The following is a 17,293-nucleotide window of genomic DNA, read 5'->3' as shown; positions in this document are numbered from 1 at the left end:
TGCAGAGGGTTCAGCATTTCACAGAAATTAAAGGAAATCCATCTTGTTCCCGGAATGCTCCGCAGCATCCTAAGGAGGGAAACGGGGAAAAATATTGCCTGGGAAGTGCTAATATATCAAGGTTTCTGTGCTCATTACCAGCATAAGAGACATCATATCCATAAAATGTAGGTCAGAGCATCGCGTTTAACACCGGATTTATCCCTGGTGCGCTCCTGCAGAACAACACATGCTCCGATAAGGAATTCCGACGGCAAAAGGAATCCTGATCTGGCAGAGAAGCAAACGTGCTTCCCATCCCTGGGGATGGTTGTACAGCTTGTCAGCTCCTCCCTGCTGCTCCCAGCCCGGCTGGGGAGAGGGAATATCCCCGGGAAGATTTGGGATTGGAGCAGCTGAGGGAGCCACCGGCGTCTCCAGGGGCATCTGGGCAGGAGCTCGGCTCGGCCCTGGGGAGGGCAGGGCTGGCAGGAGCCCAGAGTGTCCTCCCTGGGCAGGAATGTGGGATGGAGCAGCCAGGGAATCATCCTGGAATCCCAGAGCACCTGGGAGAGACCTGAGAGCCCACCCAGCCCAGCCCAGCCATGGCAGGGACAGCTGCCACTGTCCCAGGCTGCTCCAAACCCATCCAGCCTGGCCTTGGGCACTGCCAGGGATCCAGGGACAGCCCCAGCTGCTCTGGGAATTCTATCCCAGGGCCTGCCCACCCTGCCAGGGAACAATTCCTGCAATCCCAAGATCCCATCCAGCCCTGCCCTCTGGCACTGGCAGCCATTCCCTGTGTCCTGTCCCTGCAGGCCTTGTCCCCAGTCCCTCTCCAGCTCTCCTGGAGCCCCTTCAGGCCCTGCAAGGGGCTCTGAGCTCTCCCTGGAGCTTCTCCTCTCCAGGTGAGCACCCCCAGCTCTCCCAGCCTGGCTCCAGAGGGGCTCCAGCCCTGGAGCAGCTCCAGGGGCTCCTCTGGAATCTCTCCAGGTCCTTCCCATGCTGGAATCCTGGGGCTGGAGCAGCTCTGCAGGTGGAGCCTCACCTGAGCAGGGCACAGCGACAGAATTCCCCTCTCCAGCCTGTCCAGCTTCCCTGGGATGCCTCCCTTCCCTCCAGCTCCACGGGAACCATTAACAGCACAAAGGGAATTCCCCTTTGGAAAGGCAGGCTCAGCACCAGCCAGCCCCACCTCAGGGGTGCAAAAAGAACCCAAAATCCCAATTATTAAGAGGAGAGCAGCTTGGAGCTGGATTAAAGCCTGGACACAGAGAGAGTGTGTGGAGCAAATTCCCAGAAAAACTCACAAAATTCCTGATCCCCGCATGGATCACATGGATGTTTTTAGGCACGAGCCCGTACAGGAAATATTCCTGCAGAAACTCTCTGGACTGTTCATAAAATTAGAAATATCTGCTCAGTTTTACACCAGCAAAACCTCGTGTTTGCACCACTCGTTGCTGTATAAATATAGAAGCTGCTCTCCTCCAAATTTTTTTTTCCAGCTTAATTTAAGTTTCCTTGGATCAAGGAAGGAACTAGTTTTGTTCCCTGTCATGGGGAATGTAGTTCATGGAATGAGTTTAAGGGAGGCTTTCCAGATGGAAAGGGGGAAAAAAATATATAAAAATACGTATATGTAAAAATATGTGTGCATAAAGATATATTTATATATATTCATATATAATTATAGATATAATAGTTAATATATAAAAATATATTTTTATGGATTTGTATATATTTAATATTATTTTAAAATTCAGGTTATGTGGGTTCCACAGGTTTGAAAATAAAGCCTGGCAAATAATATAGTGGAAAAAAAAGAGGAGGAAGAAGTCAGAATCTGTCAATGAAAGCGATCTCCAAGAGGAGGGAATGATTCTCTGGAGCCACTTCCCTGCCTTGTCAGCGGCAGCTTCACCATTCCTGCCTCAGTTTCCCCTGGAAACGCTGAGTTCTTGCTCTTATGCTCAGTTCTGGGGGCAAGGAAGGGCCTGCAGAGCTGTGCAGCTCCAGAGCCTCATCTTCCTCGTGCCCAATAAAACGTGGATAACCTCGGCTGATTTCTCTCTGCTCCAGGGAAATTCTGCCTTTGGCTCCTTTTCCAGCAGCCTGGCCTGGGGCCGGCTCATGGCTCACTCCTGCTCACCTGGGCGTGGAGTTTGGGATGTCTTGCCCTACTTTTAAGAACTTCCACACATCTGAAGTTCAGCCAAAGCACCTGAAACTTCCCTGATCCCTCCTTGCCTCCATCCCTTTGCTCTTGGAACAGCCTGGGCTCGTCCCCAGGGGGGTCGGTGACACGGTGGCCTTTGCTCTCTTTTACTCTCCTTCACTCACTCCCAGTTTTTATACTTCCCATGCTCCATAAAGGTATTTTTTCCCTCTAAACTCTTTCCCTGTTTCTGTCCTTAACCTCACGTTTTGATCCAGGTCCCTGTTCCCACTTTACACCATTCACAGAATTTTTAAATAACGTTTTCATTTCTGACCTCTGCCAGCACTGCTGCTCTTCCCGAGGGAGGATTTCATTCCCCAGCCCCTCGTGCCCACTGGGAAGGAACACAGCTTTGTTGGGGTGCTCTGGCACTCGGATTCCAGGTGATTTGATGGGAAGGGCGGGCCGTGCTTTCCCTGTTTCCAGAGGGATCCCAAGGCAGGGATGCCCAGGGAAGCTGGGGAAGGTGTCCCTGCCCACGGGACAGGGAGGAGCTGGAAGGTCCCTTCCACCCAAACCATTCCACGATTCCCTGGTGCTGTGGATGGGACTCCCCCCAGCCGTGACAGCTCCAGCCTCCAGCCCCTGGCTTCGAGCTCCCTTTGGATTGTTTTTGGGATGGGGAGCTTGTTCCAGGATCCTCCTGCTGAAACAGCCAGGATTTCGGGCTCTTCCCATTTTCTGAGCTCCATCAATCCTCATCCAAGTGCTGACTCCTTCCTCCTGGTGGGGTGTTTCCATCCCAGCCCCTCGCTGTCTCAGACACATTCCAGCCTGTCCGTGATCCATGGCTGCTCTCCTGACATCCATCCCACAGCTCCTCCATCCCCAGGGGAGGGCAAGCAGCACCTTCCTTGCCTGATTATTTCATCCTTCCAATGGTTTTCCCCCTTCTCCTCCTCCTCCTCCCATTCCCCAATTTATCATTTCTGGTGGTGCTGCACCTGCAGCAATTCCCAATGATGGATCAGCAGCTCCTGCCCGCTCCTGTGCTGCTCCTCATCCCTGAATTATTTTGGAGATCCCTCCTGGTGGCAGCTCTTGGCTCTACTTTTCCCATTATTGTGCAGAACTGCATGGATTGCTTCTCTGTGCTCCTGACTGCTCCGGTTCCCAGGGAGCCATTCCCAGAATCCAGCCCCAAGGAGCCCCAAAACCAGGGATGTTCCACAGCTCCCTGAGAGCCGGGTGGGGATGGGGCTCTGCTCCGAGGGAATGAGAGACGGGACAAGAGGAAAAAGCCTGGGGGAGGTTTAGGTTGGATCCTTGGGAAAAGGTGAAGATTTCCTGTGGGATGTTGTCCACAGATTTTTCCCTCACTGCAATCCCAGCACGGCTCCTGGAGTCCTAAAAGCCACGGGATTTCTCCTGCTGCTCCCTCCAGGCTGGAACTGCAGCTCTTCGGGTCCTGCTGGTGGGAAAAGCTCCAGGGAGAGCTCAGAGCCCCTTGCAGGGCCTGCAGGGGCTCCAGGAGAGCTGGAGAGGGACTGGGGACAAGGCCTGCAGGGACAGGACACAGGGAATGGCTGCCAGTGCCCCAGGGCAGGGCTGGATGGGATCTTGGGCAGGAATTCCCTGTGAATTCAGCCTGTCCCTGCCCATGGCACGGGGCTGGAATGACCTCCAGGGATTCAAGGTCTCTTCCAAACCAACCCATCCCAGAATTCTTGGGTAGGGCCAGGCTGTGCTCCTGCAGCCCCACTGGAGCAGGGATTTCCAGGATGAGGGAGCCCAGCTCCCTCTCCTGAATGGATTTCCATGCTTTTATTCCAACGGGCTGGCAGGAAAGTAAACGGAACAGACGTGCTCACATGAACAGTCCAGCTCCACTTTAATGGAATGTTTATTCACAGCCAGTTTAATATTAATGGTAAATTGATCTCTGGAATTTTTTCCCATCAAGAATTAATGCATTGATGCACTCTTTGCTTTTGTGCATGGAAAGCATCTCCCAATTAATTGGGAGATAACCACTGGAAATCCAACACTGCCACTCAGCCAGTCCCAGGCCATTCATTTCTTCAAGTGCACAAGCACTCCATGAATAATTAATAATGATTAATAGTGGTATTAAACTATTACTGGTGGATCAGAACAGTGGAGCAGGTACCAATTTGTGATTTATAGGCGGGAAACGGTGAGGAATTTGGGAAGGAATACATCCCTGTTTCAGATGGGCACACCCTGTGGGTGGATGAGTTACAAATCTGACCTCACACCCACAGGGCCATGCAGGTTCCACCTTCAGGGCTTGGAGACTTCCCAGACTTTCCCACTGATTTGAACAAACTCTTCCCAGCTTGGTCTGAGGAGGGAGTTGGACCCTCTGGATTCTCTCCCATGAGGGAGAGGCGTCCCAGAGCCGTGTGGGGAGTGACAGAAATTACTGTGGGGTGGAGCTGAGTGAAGGGAAAAGGAGATTTTCCCATGGCAATGAGCCAGGAACAGCCCCAGAGCTCCATCCTCGGCAGGATCCCGGCCGGAGCCGCTTTCCCTGGAGAGCAGCTCGGTGCTGGGCCGCTCTGCAGCAGGCAGGAACGTGCCTGGGCTGACAACATTAATATTGATTAAAGGGTTTATGACTAAGTGTGAGGAGGAAGCAGAAGCCTGTGCAGAGCTCGGAATAATTTGGAGTGGTTATTTTTAGGCCAGGATGAGATAATGGATTTACACCGAGCCAAGGGCCGGGTGCTTCAGCCCATTCCTGAAGAAAGCTTCAGGTTCCAAAGAATCCCTGGGCCATCACCCCTGGCCACCCTCCATCCTCCTCCCTGCAGGCAGGACCTTGTGCAAAGTCCACTGCTCCTTTCCCAGGGCTTTCTGCCTCATCAGCACCTCCTGAATCCGTAAGGAAACCAGAGAAGCTGGAAAGAAATTGGTAAATGTAATTTATCAGGAAAAACTTCTCCAAACCCTTCTTTCCATATGTTTGTTTGCTCAGCCACGGATTTTCCTGGGGTGTTCGCACACAACCAACCCACTGAGACGAAAGAATTGATCAAATATCCAACATGGAAAGCGTGAAAGATTCCAGCCTTCAGAATAAATAAAAGAAAATGGTCCTGGAAAGCTCCGTTTGCACTGCTGGGATCCCAGGATGGAACTGGGAGGGACCTTAAAGCTCTTCTTGTCCCACCCCTGCCATGGGCAGGGGCACCTCCCACTGTCCCAGGCTGCTCCAAGATCCATCCAAGCTGGCCTTGGACATTCCAGGGATGTGGGGTCCAAGCAGACCCACAAGGGCAGGGACACACCTTCATCCCTGTGCATTCCATCCCTTCCACCACGGACCATCCCATCCATCCCATCCATTCCTGAAGGGAACTGGAGCCAAACCCCTGCCCTTGGCCTCTCCGAGCACGGGGATGGGAGGAATTCCACCCAGCCTCCTGCCTCTGGTGGGACTGCGAAGGGAAGAGGCAGGAATTCACACCTTCCCCCTGCTGTGATATTCAGCACCAGGAATAGCCGTGATTTTCCCTGTCCCTTCCCTGCTGGTTGCAAGGGAAGGAGTCTCTCCTGCAGGAGAGCCGATGATTCAGCGGCGTGGAGCTCTCCCAGCCTCCCCTGGCTGCCTCGGTTGTCAGGGAGGATGGGCTGAGCTGAATTTTAACAATCCCACTTCCCTGCAGCTCCTTCGGTGGAGAAAAACAAACCGAGACTCGGAGACATCCTGGGCACGGATCACATCCCTCTGCAGGAGCTGTGTCCTGTGGAGATCCTGCTGGGAACCTCCTGGTCCTCAGCCCACAGAGATCCTCTGCACTGCGCAGCTCCTGCCCTCTCCCTGCAAAAGAAAGGGATAAAAAAGGCATTTTATGCACTTTCATGTGTTTGGGAACAAATCCTCCTCCTCCAAATGTGTCCTGGATCCCTTCGCTGTGGAGTTTTTGAGATTCAGCCCCTGCAGTTTCCCCAGCAGGGGCTCCAGGAGAGCTGGAGAGGGACTGGGGACAAGGGATGGAGGGACAGGACACAGGGAATGGCTGCCAGTGGCAGAGGGCAGGGCTGGATGGGATCTGGGGCAGGAATTGTTCCCTGGCAGGGTGGGCAGGCCCTGGGATAGAATTCCCAGAGCAGCTGGGGCTGTCCCTGGATCCCTGGCAGTGCCCAAGGCCAGGCTGGATGGGTTTGGAGCAGCCTGGGACAGTGGGACAGGGCTGGCAATGGGATGTCCCACCAGAAATCCAGGATTCTATGACTCTGTCACACGGCAATGGAATTTTGGGAGCCCACCCTCCCTGTGGGAAGGTTGTGCCGTGCCCAGGCTGGATCCTCCTCCTTCCCAGCAGGATGGGGAAGCCTTGCTGGAGCCCCACTGCATCCACCCCTGAACCCTTTAATCTCCCAACCAGAGGCATTCCAGGGATGGAATAAAATTCCATGGGAATTCCATCCACTTCCATAAAAGTGCTGGATGAACATAAAAGGAGGTGGAAGTTGAGGCTCCCACTCCTCGTGCTCCCCAGCCACATCCCTGCCTCGGCTCCGTGCACGGAGCATCCCCCGTGCCAGCTTGGGAGCAGGGAGTGGCTGAGGCAGGCACCAGCTCCTTCCACAGCCATTTGCTATTTTTTCCTGCAGAAAATAAATTTTTTAGGTTTTTTTTTTTTTTTTTTTTTTTTCAATGTCTGTCCTAGAGCATGGACAAGAAAGGTTGGATATAAATTATGGAGGGCTGAGTCCTCTGTGGAGGGGGAAGGACAATCCAGGGAGCCTCAGGAAAGGGAACACAGCAGCACTCTGGATGGATGGGGATGAGCCAGGGGAGGTGGGATCCCACCAAAGCCTTCTCCTGACCACGGGAGGAGCTCCTGGGGCTCTCTGGCCGGGCAGGGAGCAGCCACATTCCATAACCCAGCCCCAACCCCGGCAGCGGCTCCGGAGCCCTGCGAGGGCAATGAAAAATTCAGCCAAGGCAGCTGCAGGGAAAGGCAGGATCATGGAATCCTTCAGGGTGGGAAACACCTCCAGGATCACCGAGTTCAAGCCTTGGAGCAGCCTCTGAGCACAGAAACCTCAACAGGGAGGAGAAGGCAGCGTCCTCATCCCAGCCCCTTCATCATCTCTGCTGCCGGATTTGGGATGTGAAGGAAGTGGGAGCATTAATAGAGGAAAATGGGTTTCAGTCACTTTGGGGGGAAATTGAACAGGATTTCCTGTGGCCAAAAAGGGAAAGAGCAGAGCTGGGCACAGTCCATAACTCAGAGCAGGGCCCTGAATCCCGGAGGGGTGGGAGCTCCTGGATGCTGGGATTCAAAGGGAATGTGGGGAAACATCCGTGTCCCTGGGCCAGAGCAGGATTCCAGCACTGGAATGAAGGGAACCTGGGCTGGGGAGGAAGAAGTTGTGCTGTGTAGGAATGTGAAACCCAGCGTGGGCTGATGGATCCATGGAAGTTTGGAATCCTTTCCTTGCTCGTTTTCCTGCTTCCCCTGTGAGGAGCAGCCCCATCCCTGCTTTTCCAGCTCCCCTGGCTCCTGTTCCACCCTGTGCCTCTGGCTCATCCTTCAGCAGTTTCTTGGGAAGTAGCAAAGAGCTCACCCCTTCCATGTCCTCCTGCCATTCCCTATTCCCGAATTATGGAGCCCTTTGGAGCAAACAGAAGGGTTGAGAGCATTCACACCGTCCCCTCTAAGCTGCAGCCTCCAAGTTGAACTCAGGGATTTCCCAGGGAAAAAGCCCCATCCCTGTGTGGTTGGAAAAACAGGAGATGCAGGAGTTGGATCGGGATTTACTCATCCCAGTTTTCCTCCCCCTGCCCCGCTGAGTAATTCCATGTCCCCATCCGAGGGCAGCGCTGCTCCTGGAGCACACAGAGCCATCACACCTCGCTGCCTTCCAGCCCTGCACACGTGGGCCCTGAAATCCCCTAATTCCAGCCTCAGATCCCAAATCCTCCTCTCAGCAGAGGACCAGAAATCCTGAAATCCTGCTGCTGAAAATGAGAGCAGCTCTGGATTCCCAAAGAACTGTTGGGATGGGCTGAGCCTCCCCATCCCACGCGGCCTCGGCTGCACGTGGGGAGAGCCAAGCTCTGCCTCTCCACTGCTGCATTCCCGATTATTTTCACACAAAAGAGCCTGGAGTAGGGACAAATCCATCATTCCTTTGGATAATCTCAATGCATGAGTGTGATTTTTAATACCCAGGCTTCTCCAGCTGCATCTTCCCATTTTTTATGCCGTTTCCCCCATTTTCTGGAGCAGGCCTATCAATTCTCTGCTGCTTTCTTCCTCTTGCTTAATTGAAAATGTCACTTCTGGTATTTAATGAGGATTTCTGCCCTATTTTAACCCTGTCAGAGGAGACTTTATCCCAAATCCAGTCCTACAAACCCACTGCAAAAACTTCTGCTGCCATAAATCCCTAAGTGATTCAGGAGAGCCACTGGGCCTAACAAGGATTTGAACCCCATGGAGGAAAATCACAGCTGTTTTTTCCAATTTCCGTCCATCTTTTTATTAATTCCATAAATTTCCCTTGTCCTGCAGTGCTGCTCTTGGCTTTGTGCAGGAATACTGAGCCCCAGGAAGAGAAAGGAGCTGGAGGAGCAGTGGATGAGAGGAGTCCCCGTCCCTGGAGGGATTTCAAAGCCCTGTGGATGTGGCCCTTGGACTCTTTCCCCCATGGTTCCCCCCTCCATGGCAATATCATCCCAATTCTTTCCCTTGTTGTTTTTTTTGTTTGGAAAGATGCCTGGAAAGGCTGGAAAACCTGACCTGCAAACCAAGCCAGAGTGGGAACAAACAGCTGCTGGTGTCGCTGCCGCTGGTTTTGGGGTAAGGGGAGAGCAGCAGTGGGGAGGGGAGGGAGGGAAGGCTCTGATTCACACATCCCACAGTGTTTACAGAGCTTGGGCTGGGAAAAATACCTGTTCCCAGGAATGCTCCTCAATAGGCTTGGCTTTCTCCTCACTGCCATTGCTTAGTAACAGCTCTATTTTTAAATGCTAAGAGGGTAATAGATCAAAAAATGGGAGTTTACTCCACCTCTGATCCAACAGGCACTAAACCCAGCGGGATGGGGCCACCAAAGCCAGCTGGGGTGGCGGGAGCTGGGCTGGGAGAGGGTGGGATCAGGGCCAGGAGCTGCCCACAGCCACCTCCAGCGCTTCCAGTTGGGTGAGGAAAAGCCCAAAGTGTGAAATGTCTGCAGTGCTGAGCTCGTGGTGATCTCCTGGAGAGGGCACCCTGTCCTTGTGAGGGACGGGATGTTCCTGGGGATGGAGAGGGTGGGTGTGGGGAGCTGAGCCTGGGCACCAGGAACGGGGGGAACCTCCTTCCTTAGGGGATCTGCTTCTACCCCAGAGCCACTTTGGAAAGAAATCCCAGAACCCCAGACTGGTTTGGGTTGGGAGAGACCTCACATCCCATCCAGAGTCCCCCCAGCCATGGCAGGGACAGCTGCCACTGTCCCAGGCTGCTCCAAACCCATCCAGCCTGGCCTTGGGCACTGCCAGGGATCCAGGGGCAGCCCCAGCTGCTCTGGGAATTCTATCCCAGGGCCGTGGCAGCGAAGCCTGAGGGAGGAGAGCCGGGGTCTGTTCTGTCAGGGATGTTTGCTGCTCGCTCCTCCTGCCCCCGGAGCTGTCCTTGGTGCCGCTCCTGTCCCAGCAGCTCCTCCCGACCCCCGGCTGAGCCCGGAGCCCCGCGGGAGGGAAGGGACCTGAAGGATGCTCCTTAAAAACCCGTCGGGTTCCGGGCCCGGGCGCTCGCGGGTGAGCGGCACAAACCCCACGGGGCTCCGTGTCCCACCTGCCACGGGAGCATCGCTGCCCCCTTCCCTTCCCTTCCCACCGGGATCCCCGGGGCCCCTGCTGCCCCTCCCTCCCTCCCTCCCTCCCTCCCTCCCTCCCTCCCTCCCTCCCTCCCTCCCTCCCTCCCTCCCTCCCTCCCTCCCTCCCTCCCTCCCTCCCTCCCTCCCTCCCTCCCTCCCTCCCTCCCTCCCTCCCTCCCTCCCTCCCTCCCTCCCTCCCTCCCTCCCTCCCTCCCTCCCTCCCTCCCTCCCTCCCTCCCCCCAGGCCCGGCCTTGCATTTCGGGGACACAGCGAGCTCCCGTCTGTAAAGGGCAGGAGGATGAGGAGGAGGATGAGGATGATGAGGATGAGGATGAGGATGAGGATGAGGATGAGGATGAGGAGGATGAGGATGAGGATGAGGATGAGGATGAGGATGAGGATGAGGATGAGGAGGATGAGGAGGAGGAGGAGGAGGAGGAGGAGGAGGAGGAGGAGGAGGAGGAGGAGGAGGAGGAGGAGGAGGAGGAGGAGGAGGATAAAGATGAGGAGGATGAGGAGGATGAAGATGAGGAGGATGAGGATGAGGAGGATGAGGAGGATGAGGAGGATGAGGAGGATGAGGAGGATGAGGATGAGGATGAGGATGAGGATGAGGATGAGGATGAGGATGAGGGTGAGGATGAGGAGGATGAGGATGAGGATGAGGATGAGGATGAGGATGATGAGGATGAGGAGGAGGAGGAGGAGGATGAGGATGATGAGGATGAGGATGAGGAGGATGAGGATGAGGATGAGGATGATGAGGATGAGGAGGAGGAGGATGAGGATGAGGATGAGGAGGAGGATGAGGATGAGGAGGATGAGGATGAGGATGATGAGGATGAGGATGAGGAGGATGAGGATGAGGATGATGAGGATGAGGATGAGGATGAGGATGAGGATGAGGATGAGGATGAGGATGAGGATGAGGATGAAGATGATGAGGATGATGAGGATGATGAGGATGAGGAGGAGGAGGAGGATGAGGAGGAGGAGGAGGAGCGGGGCTCGCACGGACGGGGCTCGCTCCTGCTGCAGTGCCTGCAGTGGATTTTTGCCACACGCTGCTGCAGAGTGCAGCCCACTGCAGCAAAGGAGGGGAGAGAATTCCCTTCCCCGGCTCTGAGGAGAGCTGTGCTCGGCCGTGCAGCCCCGGCTCTGGCAGCCCCGGCAGCAGCCGCTGCAGCAAAGGCAGCCCGGCTCTCCCAGGCTGGGAGTGACCTTCAGCTGCTCTTCACACGGGCAAGTCCAGAGGGAGCTGTGTCTTCGAAGAGATTTAAATACTTTTTTTGTAGTCCTGGAGAGCTCGGCTGCTCCGGGGAGGAACTGAAATAGGAGGGGAAGGGTTTGTGCCGGACCCCAGGAACTCGGTTTGGAGGAGACAAACTGGAAATGGGATCAGGGATTCTTGTCACGACATCCCTGACCCTGTTCAGGGGCCAGCACTGAACATCCCAGTGGCTCCCGGGGCACTCGAGGAATCCCAGAGTCCCAGACTGGTTCGGTCAGAAGGACCTGAAGCTCATCTCGATCCGGCAGGGACCTCCCACCATCCCAGAGCAGGGATCAGGATTGTCCCAGCTTCTCTCCTGAGCTCCCTTGTCCTTGTGGTGAGACAGGGAAGAGGGAGCACTTTCGTGTCCCCGGCTGTTGCATTTTATTACAGGTTTTTAAAGCGCTTCCAGATGATAGAAATGGAAGCGTTTCAGTGTTAAAAGAAGAAATTAGTTGTTCCAGTTTTAAGAGTTATCATTTTTGCAGATCCAGCCTGATGATGTCATCACTCCAGAAAAATGAACTTTTCCCCAAATTACCTTCAGCACAGGGATGCAAATATCCCAAGTTATTCCAGTGTCAATCCTGATGGAACAGCTCCAGCAATTCCTCATGCATAACAACAATTATCCATCAACTGCACACTGGGAATGAGGAGGGAGGGCAGTACCCGGCTGCTTTTGGGGTTTCCATGAAGATTTCCCCTCTTTTTCCATCCTCTTTGCTCATCTCCTAAATTCTGCCTCAATCAAAACTCCCAGACTCGTTGGGGTTTTTGGGCAGAGCCTTTCCCAGCACTGTCACCCTCCCCCAGCTCCCCAGTGGCTCTGCCACCACCCCCAGAGGGTGACCCGTGGGGCTGTGCCTCATCCCCTCCTCTCAACCCCTCGATGGAAAGCTCCAGAAATGGAGATCAGCTTTGTCTGGGAATATTTCAAGTGGCGCTGGAGAGAACTTGGTGAAACCAGAGGGAGAAAAAAAATATATTGGGAATTCTGAAGGGAAAATGTTCAAAGCCGTGCAGCTCCACCACTGATTGAATGGAAGGAGCTGAGTCCTTAAAACTGTTCCTTCTCTCTGTAGTCCAGACTTCCAAAATAAGAGGAATAAAAATATCTTTATTTCAGGGTGATGCTTTGATTTACCCCCCAACTTCCCAGCTGGACTTGACCAGACCCTTCTGAGCCCAGACCTGCGGAACGCTTTTAGGGAACACATCCAGCTTTCCTGGGAAATTTGCTGAAAGAATTTCATTATTCTAAAACCTTGCCTTTGCCAGGCCCATCAGGAAAGAGGTTTTTTATAGGAGCTTAGCAGGGGAAATGCATGGAAGAGCAGCGGTAAAGCCCAGCTTAGGGATTTGTTCCACGGATCAGCTGGAGTTCTGCATCAGCAAAGTTCAGGGATGTGCTGGCATCCACATTTTTCACTCTTCTGTTCTGCTCTTTGTTGGCCTTGCTTTTCCTGTCCCCGCTGCAGTCAGGCTGGAACTGGTGTGAGATGATGGCAATTGAGGATTTAAACCCCACAGCTCCTGCCTTGGGGGTTTGGTTCCCACCTCCCCCCGTCCTCCTGCAGCTCCCCCCGGCACATCCCTGTGTTCCTCCCTCTCCACACCTGCCTTGTCAGGGAAGAGAAGTCCCTGTTTTGTACAGAAGGACTCGACTCTTCCAAGGGGTTTCCAGTTCCTTTGTGCCCTTCAGAATCCTGGTGTTTTCCAGGAACATCGGGAAAAGAGAGAACTCTCAGCAGTAACAAAAAAATTCCCGATCTTGTGCCCCTGTGGATCTCCTGGGAGACAAATTTCCATCTCCTGCCTCCCAGAAGGTGTCCCTGGACACCACCCATGTCATCCCTGAGATCAGAATCACTGGGTTGGGCTGGGAGGGACCTTAAACCTCATCCCAGCCCAGCCCAGCCCAGCCTGGCCTCAGGCACTGCCAGGATAAGCCAGTCTAGAGATTACTGACCAGGTATTAAAATAAGAAAAAAGAATTTTATTACAGTTTCATGGAAGAAAATATTGCACAGGAGCAAGGTCTGACCTCTTCAGGGCATATTATCAGTATTTCATGGGCCTGTGAGGAAAGGAAACATTTAACAACACAGCATTACATTCCCACCTGAAAATTTCCGTGTCTGTGGCAAGCAGTGGATCCCCATGGCCAGGGATGCAGGGACACAGGGATGCAGGGATCCAGGAACACAGGGATCCAGGGATGCAGGGATGCAGGGATCCAGGAATTCAGGGATCCAGGGATACAGGGATGCAGGGATACAGGGATGCAGGGATGCAGGGACACAGGGATGCAGGGATCCAGGGATGCAGGGATCCAGGAATTCAGGGATCCAGGGATGCAGGGATCCAGGAATTCAGGGATCCAGGGATGCAGGGATCCAGGAATTCAGGGATCCAGGGATGCAGGGATCCAGGGATGCAGGGACACAGGGATGCAGGGATACAGGGATGCAGGGATGCAGGGATCCAGGGATGCAGGGATGCAGGAATTCAGGGATGCAGGGGCAGCCACAGCTGCTCTGGGCAGCATCAAACCAGGGGATGTGCACTTTGAGCACTGCAAAAATGTTTTCTGGGCCTAATTTGATTTCTCCCTCGGAGATGGAGAGAGTGGGAGAGACTGGGAGCGTCCCCAGAGCAGGAATTCCTCCAGCAGCAACAGAGGTCATCAGAGGCAGGGGATTATCCCGGTGGAACAGGGCTGGGGAGCTCGCTGCTGCCAGAAACCCTCCTGTCAGCCTCTCCCAGCTCTCTGCTGCCAGGCAGGCTCCTCGGAGCTGGAAGAGCGAGGTGCCGGTGACCGCGGGCACCCCGAGCCGCCGCCGGGAGCTGCTCCCGGTGAGCCCCGGCCGTGGGGCACGGCAGGAGCGGGGCTGGCGTTTGCTGCCTTTGGGAGCCAAGAGCGGAGTCCAAGGAGCCGAGCAGCTCCAGGACCTGCTGTGAGGAGCACCGGGAGAGGCTGCGGGAGCCCGGCCCCGCGGGCAGTGATGTGCTGGGATGGTCCCTGCCCATGGGCAGGGGTGGAACGAGGTGAGCCTTGAGGTTCCTCCCAAGCCATCGCATCCTGCGTTTCCGTGAGCCCCCGGGGGGTTCCCGGGATCGCTCCGGGTCACGCAGGGACACCCAGGGAAGGCTGGGACATCCACGTGCGTGTCCTGCAGGGCAGCCCCAGCCCCGGGCACCGCGCCCCTGCCAGGCTTCCCCATGACCCCCCTGCGACACCGCAGCCCTCGGGGGACACCGAGCTGTCACCGCCGCTGCTCCCGGGAGGCTGCGAGCCCCTTCCCGCTGCCCGGCCCCGCTCCTCGGCCCGGCTGAGGCGATGGCTCCTGCCGTGCCAAAGGAGCGGGGCGGCGCTCGGGGGCTGCCCGAGGGGCCGGGGGATCCTCCGGGGATGCTCCGCTCGCGGGGCGCCCCGTCGGGATGGGGACGGGCGGGGACGGGCGGCACCGCCTGCGCGCACGGCTCCGTACATCCCCGGTACAACCCCGCACTGCATCCCCGCACATCCCCCTCACCGCATCCCCGCACATCCCCGCACATCCCCGCACATCCCCGCACATCCCCCGCACATCCCCGCACATCCCCGCACATCCCCGCACATCCCCGCACATCCCCCGCACATCCCCGCACATCCCCGCACCGCATCCCGCACATCCCCGCACATCCCCGCACATCCCCGCACATCCCCCGCACATCCCCGCACATCCCCGCACATCCCCGCACATCCCCCGCACATCCCCGCACATCCCCGCACATCCCCCGCACATCCCCCTCACCGCATCCCCGCACATCCCCCGCACATCCCCGCACCGCATCCCCCGCACATCCCCGCACATCCCCGCACATCCCCCGCACATCCCCGCACATCCCCGCACATCCCCCGCACATCCCCGCACATCCCCGCCCCGGTGTGGGGGCGCGGTCCCGTCCCGCCCCCCCGCGCCGCCGCGGAGCGCAGCGCGGGCGCGCAGCGGGACCGGACCCGCCCCGCCGCCGCCGCCGCCGCCGCCGCCGCCGCTTTGTGTCTGGGCGCCGCCCGCGGAGGCGGAGCGGGCCCGGCGCTGGGCTCCGCGGCGGGGCGGGCGGCGGGACAGCCGCGGGCAGCCCCCGCAGCGCGGCTCGGCCGCGCATGGACGCGCGCTCCCGCCTGCACCGTGAGTACGCGGGGCCGGGGCCGGGAGGGGCGCGCAGCCCCCGGGGGATGCCCGGGCCGCCCACGCCCCCGGGAGCGGGGAGGGAACGCGGGGCGGCTCCGCCGAGGACAAAGGAGCGCGGGGGGGAGAGCGGGGAGCGCTCCTCGGTGCGCTCCGCTCCGGAGCCGCCCCCGCGCAGCCCCCGCGCAGCGGTGACAGCTCGGGCGCGGTGCCACAGAACCTGCCTGCGGCGGGGGTCGGGCTCGGCGCAGCTCCTGGAAAATTCTGCGCCCTTCGCAGCGGCGGTGGAGGCGCGGGGAGGTGCGGAGGAGGCTCCCTCCCTCCTTCCCTCCTTCCCTCCCTCCCTCCCTCCGCGCGGGGACATCCCGCGGTCCCTCGGCCCGTTTGTCGCTCCCGGCCGCCCGCTGAAGGCCGGCGGGGGCTCAGCTCGGGTGCCCCGGGCTCTGGGGGACAGAGAGGCCCTGGGCAGCGGCTCGGCCCCGCTCTGGGGCGCTCGGAGCCCGCATCCCCCGGCCCCATCCCCGGGACCGCGTGTGCCGAGCTGGCTTCGCTCCTCTGCTCCGGGAGGCCGGGCCGGGGAGGGTCACGGACAGGAGAACCCTGCCGAAAGTTCCTCGGTTTTGGGGCAATAGGAACGATCCGATGGATATTTGTGCCGTGCCCCTCGCTCCATCTGAGTCCCTGCCTTTCGCTCCTGCCCATCCCTGATTTCCAGCTGAGAACTCCGGCCACGTGCCCACCTAACCTCAGGTGCCGGAGTGAGAATAATCCTTAGGAACAGCAGAAATCCAAAGCGTTTCCCCCACCACGAGCACAGAGGTGACTTAATCCGGTGGGTTTTGCTGTTGCACATCTGCTCGCTCGGCTCCTCACGGAGGAGGAGGAGGAAGAGGAGGGAGGGAGGGAGGGATGCTCGCCATGGCAACCTCGCGGCGCAGATTGCAGCCACTTCGGGGAAGTAGCAGGACTTGGGCAAGAAAGGGGAGCAGCTGATGTGAGAAGGGGCACGCTCGGGGATGAGCAGCCGGGAAAGCGTGTCCCCTTCTTTGGGAACATTCCCGGAGCCCGCGGGTGGCTCTGGAGAGGGACGGGGAGGTCACGGAGCTTCCCTTGCGAGCAGCCGCAGTGAAAGGAGGGCTCTTCATTTCCCGAACACCCTTAATTACTGTGATTGTTCCGAAATTCAGTGATTTTATCGTCCGATACCTTGCTGTGCCGTGTTACCTTCCGTCCCCGTGAACTTTAACCTCCCCTTATTCCATCTGTAAAACTTTTCCTTGGCTAAAGCGGCGTTTTTATTTTTTAATTACCTCACGGAGGAGGAGCTTTGCTCTGCGCTTCTCTTGCACAGCTGATGTGAAATCCCTAAAAAAAGCGGGGGGGGGGGGGGGGGGTTCGATTACAGCGATTTTCGCAATTGCTGGAGTAACAAAACCATTCCTGGGTGCCTGGTGGATGCGAGGAGCTGCAGCTCGGGAGCAAACGCTGCGGAGAGCCGGGCTGGCATCCCTGGGAAGGTGCTGCCAGCCCAGCAGCAAATTCCCCACTCCCTGCACCTGCAGGAATTTGTCAGTGCTTCCCGACACTGCATTAAAAATTGGTTGAAGTTTAAAATCCCACAGGAAGGATTTTAAAAGGAAGCTTGGCCGCTGTCTCTGGAATATTTCAAGGCAGCAGCACCGTTAGAGCCCCCAAAATTCCGATTAATCACCCCTGAGGTGGTTAATCAATGCTGGGAGCGTTGATCCTAAAGCAGAGGCTCCAGGGATCCCAAACAGAGAAATCCATGGCAGGACAGGCGGGGGCCGTGGGGTGGCAGCCCCAGAGTCCCCCCAGAGCCACCGAGGCTCCCCGGGGCCAGC

The 17,293-nt window shown here is 56.9% G+C and overlaps 1 protein-coding gene across 2 annotated transcripts in view; it reads left to right on the top strand.

The window, feature by feature from the left end:
- Nucleotides 1–15,329: 15,329 nt before the first annotated feature.
- Nucleotides 15,330–17,293, top strand: part of LRRC7 (leucine rich repeat containing 7) — a 95,523-nt gene continuing 93,559 nt past the window's right edge. For both annotated transcript variants that reach the window (XM_086841480.1, XM_086841479.1), the window contains exon 1: nt 15,330–15,431. In XM_086841480.1, the coding sequence (XP_086697606.1) occupies nt 15,407–15,431 (25 nt within the window). In that variant the 5' untranslated portion in view covers nt 15,330–15,406. The remainder of the gene's footprint in view (nt 15,432–17,293) is intronic.

This window comes from Cyanistes caeruleus, chromosome 9 (assembly GCF_971803275.1).
Source record: "Cyanistes caeruleus chromosome 9, bCyaCae1.hap1.1, whole genome shotgun sequence".
NCBI lineage: Eukaryota > Metazoa > Chordata > Aves > Passeriformes > Paridae > Cyanistes > Cyanistes caeruleus.
The sequence above is the reverse complement of the archived record's forward strand: the minus strand, read 5'-3'. Positions and strand labels throughout refer to the sequence as shown.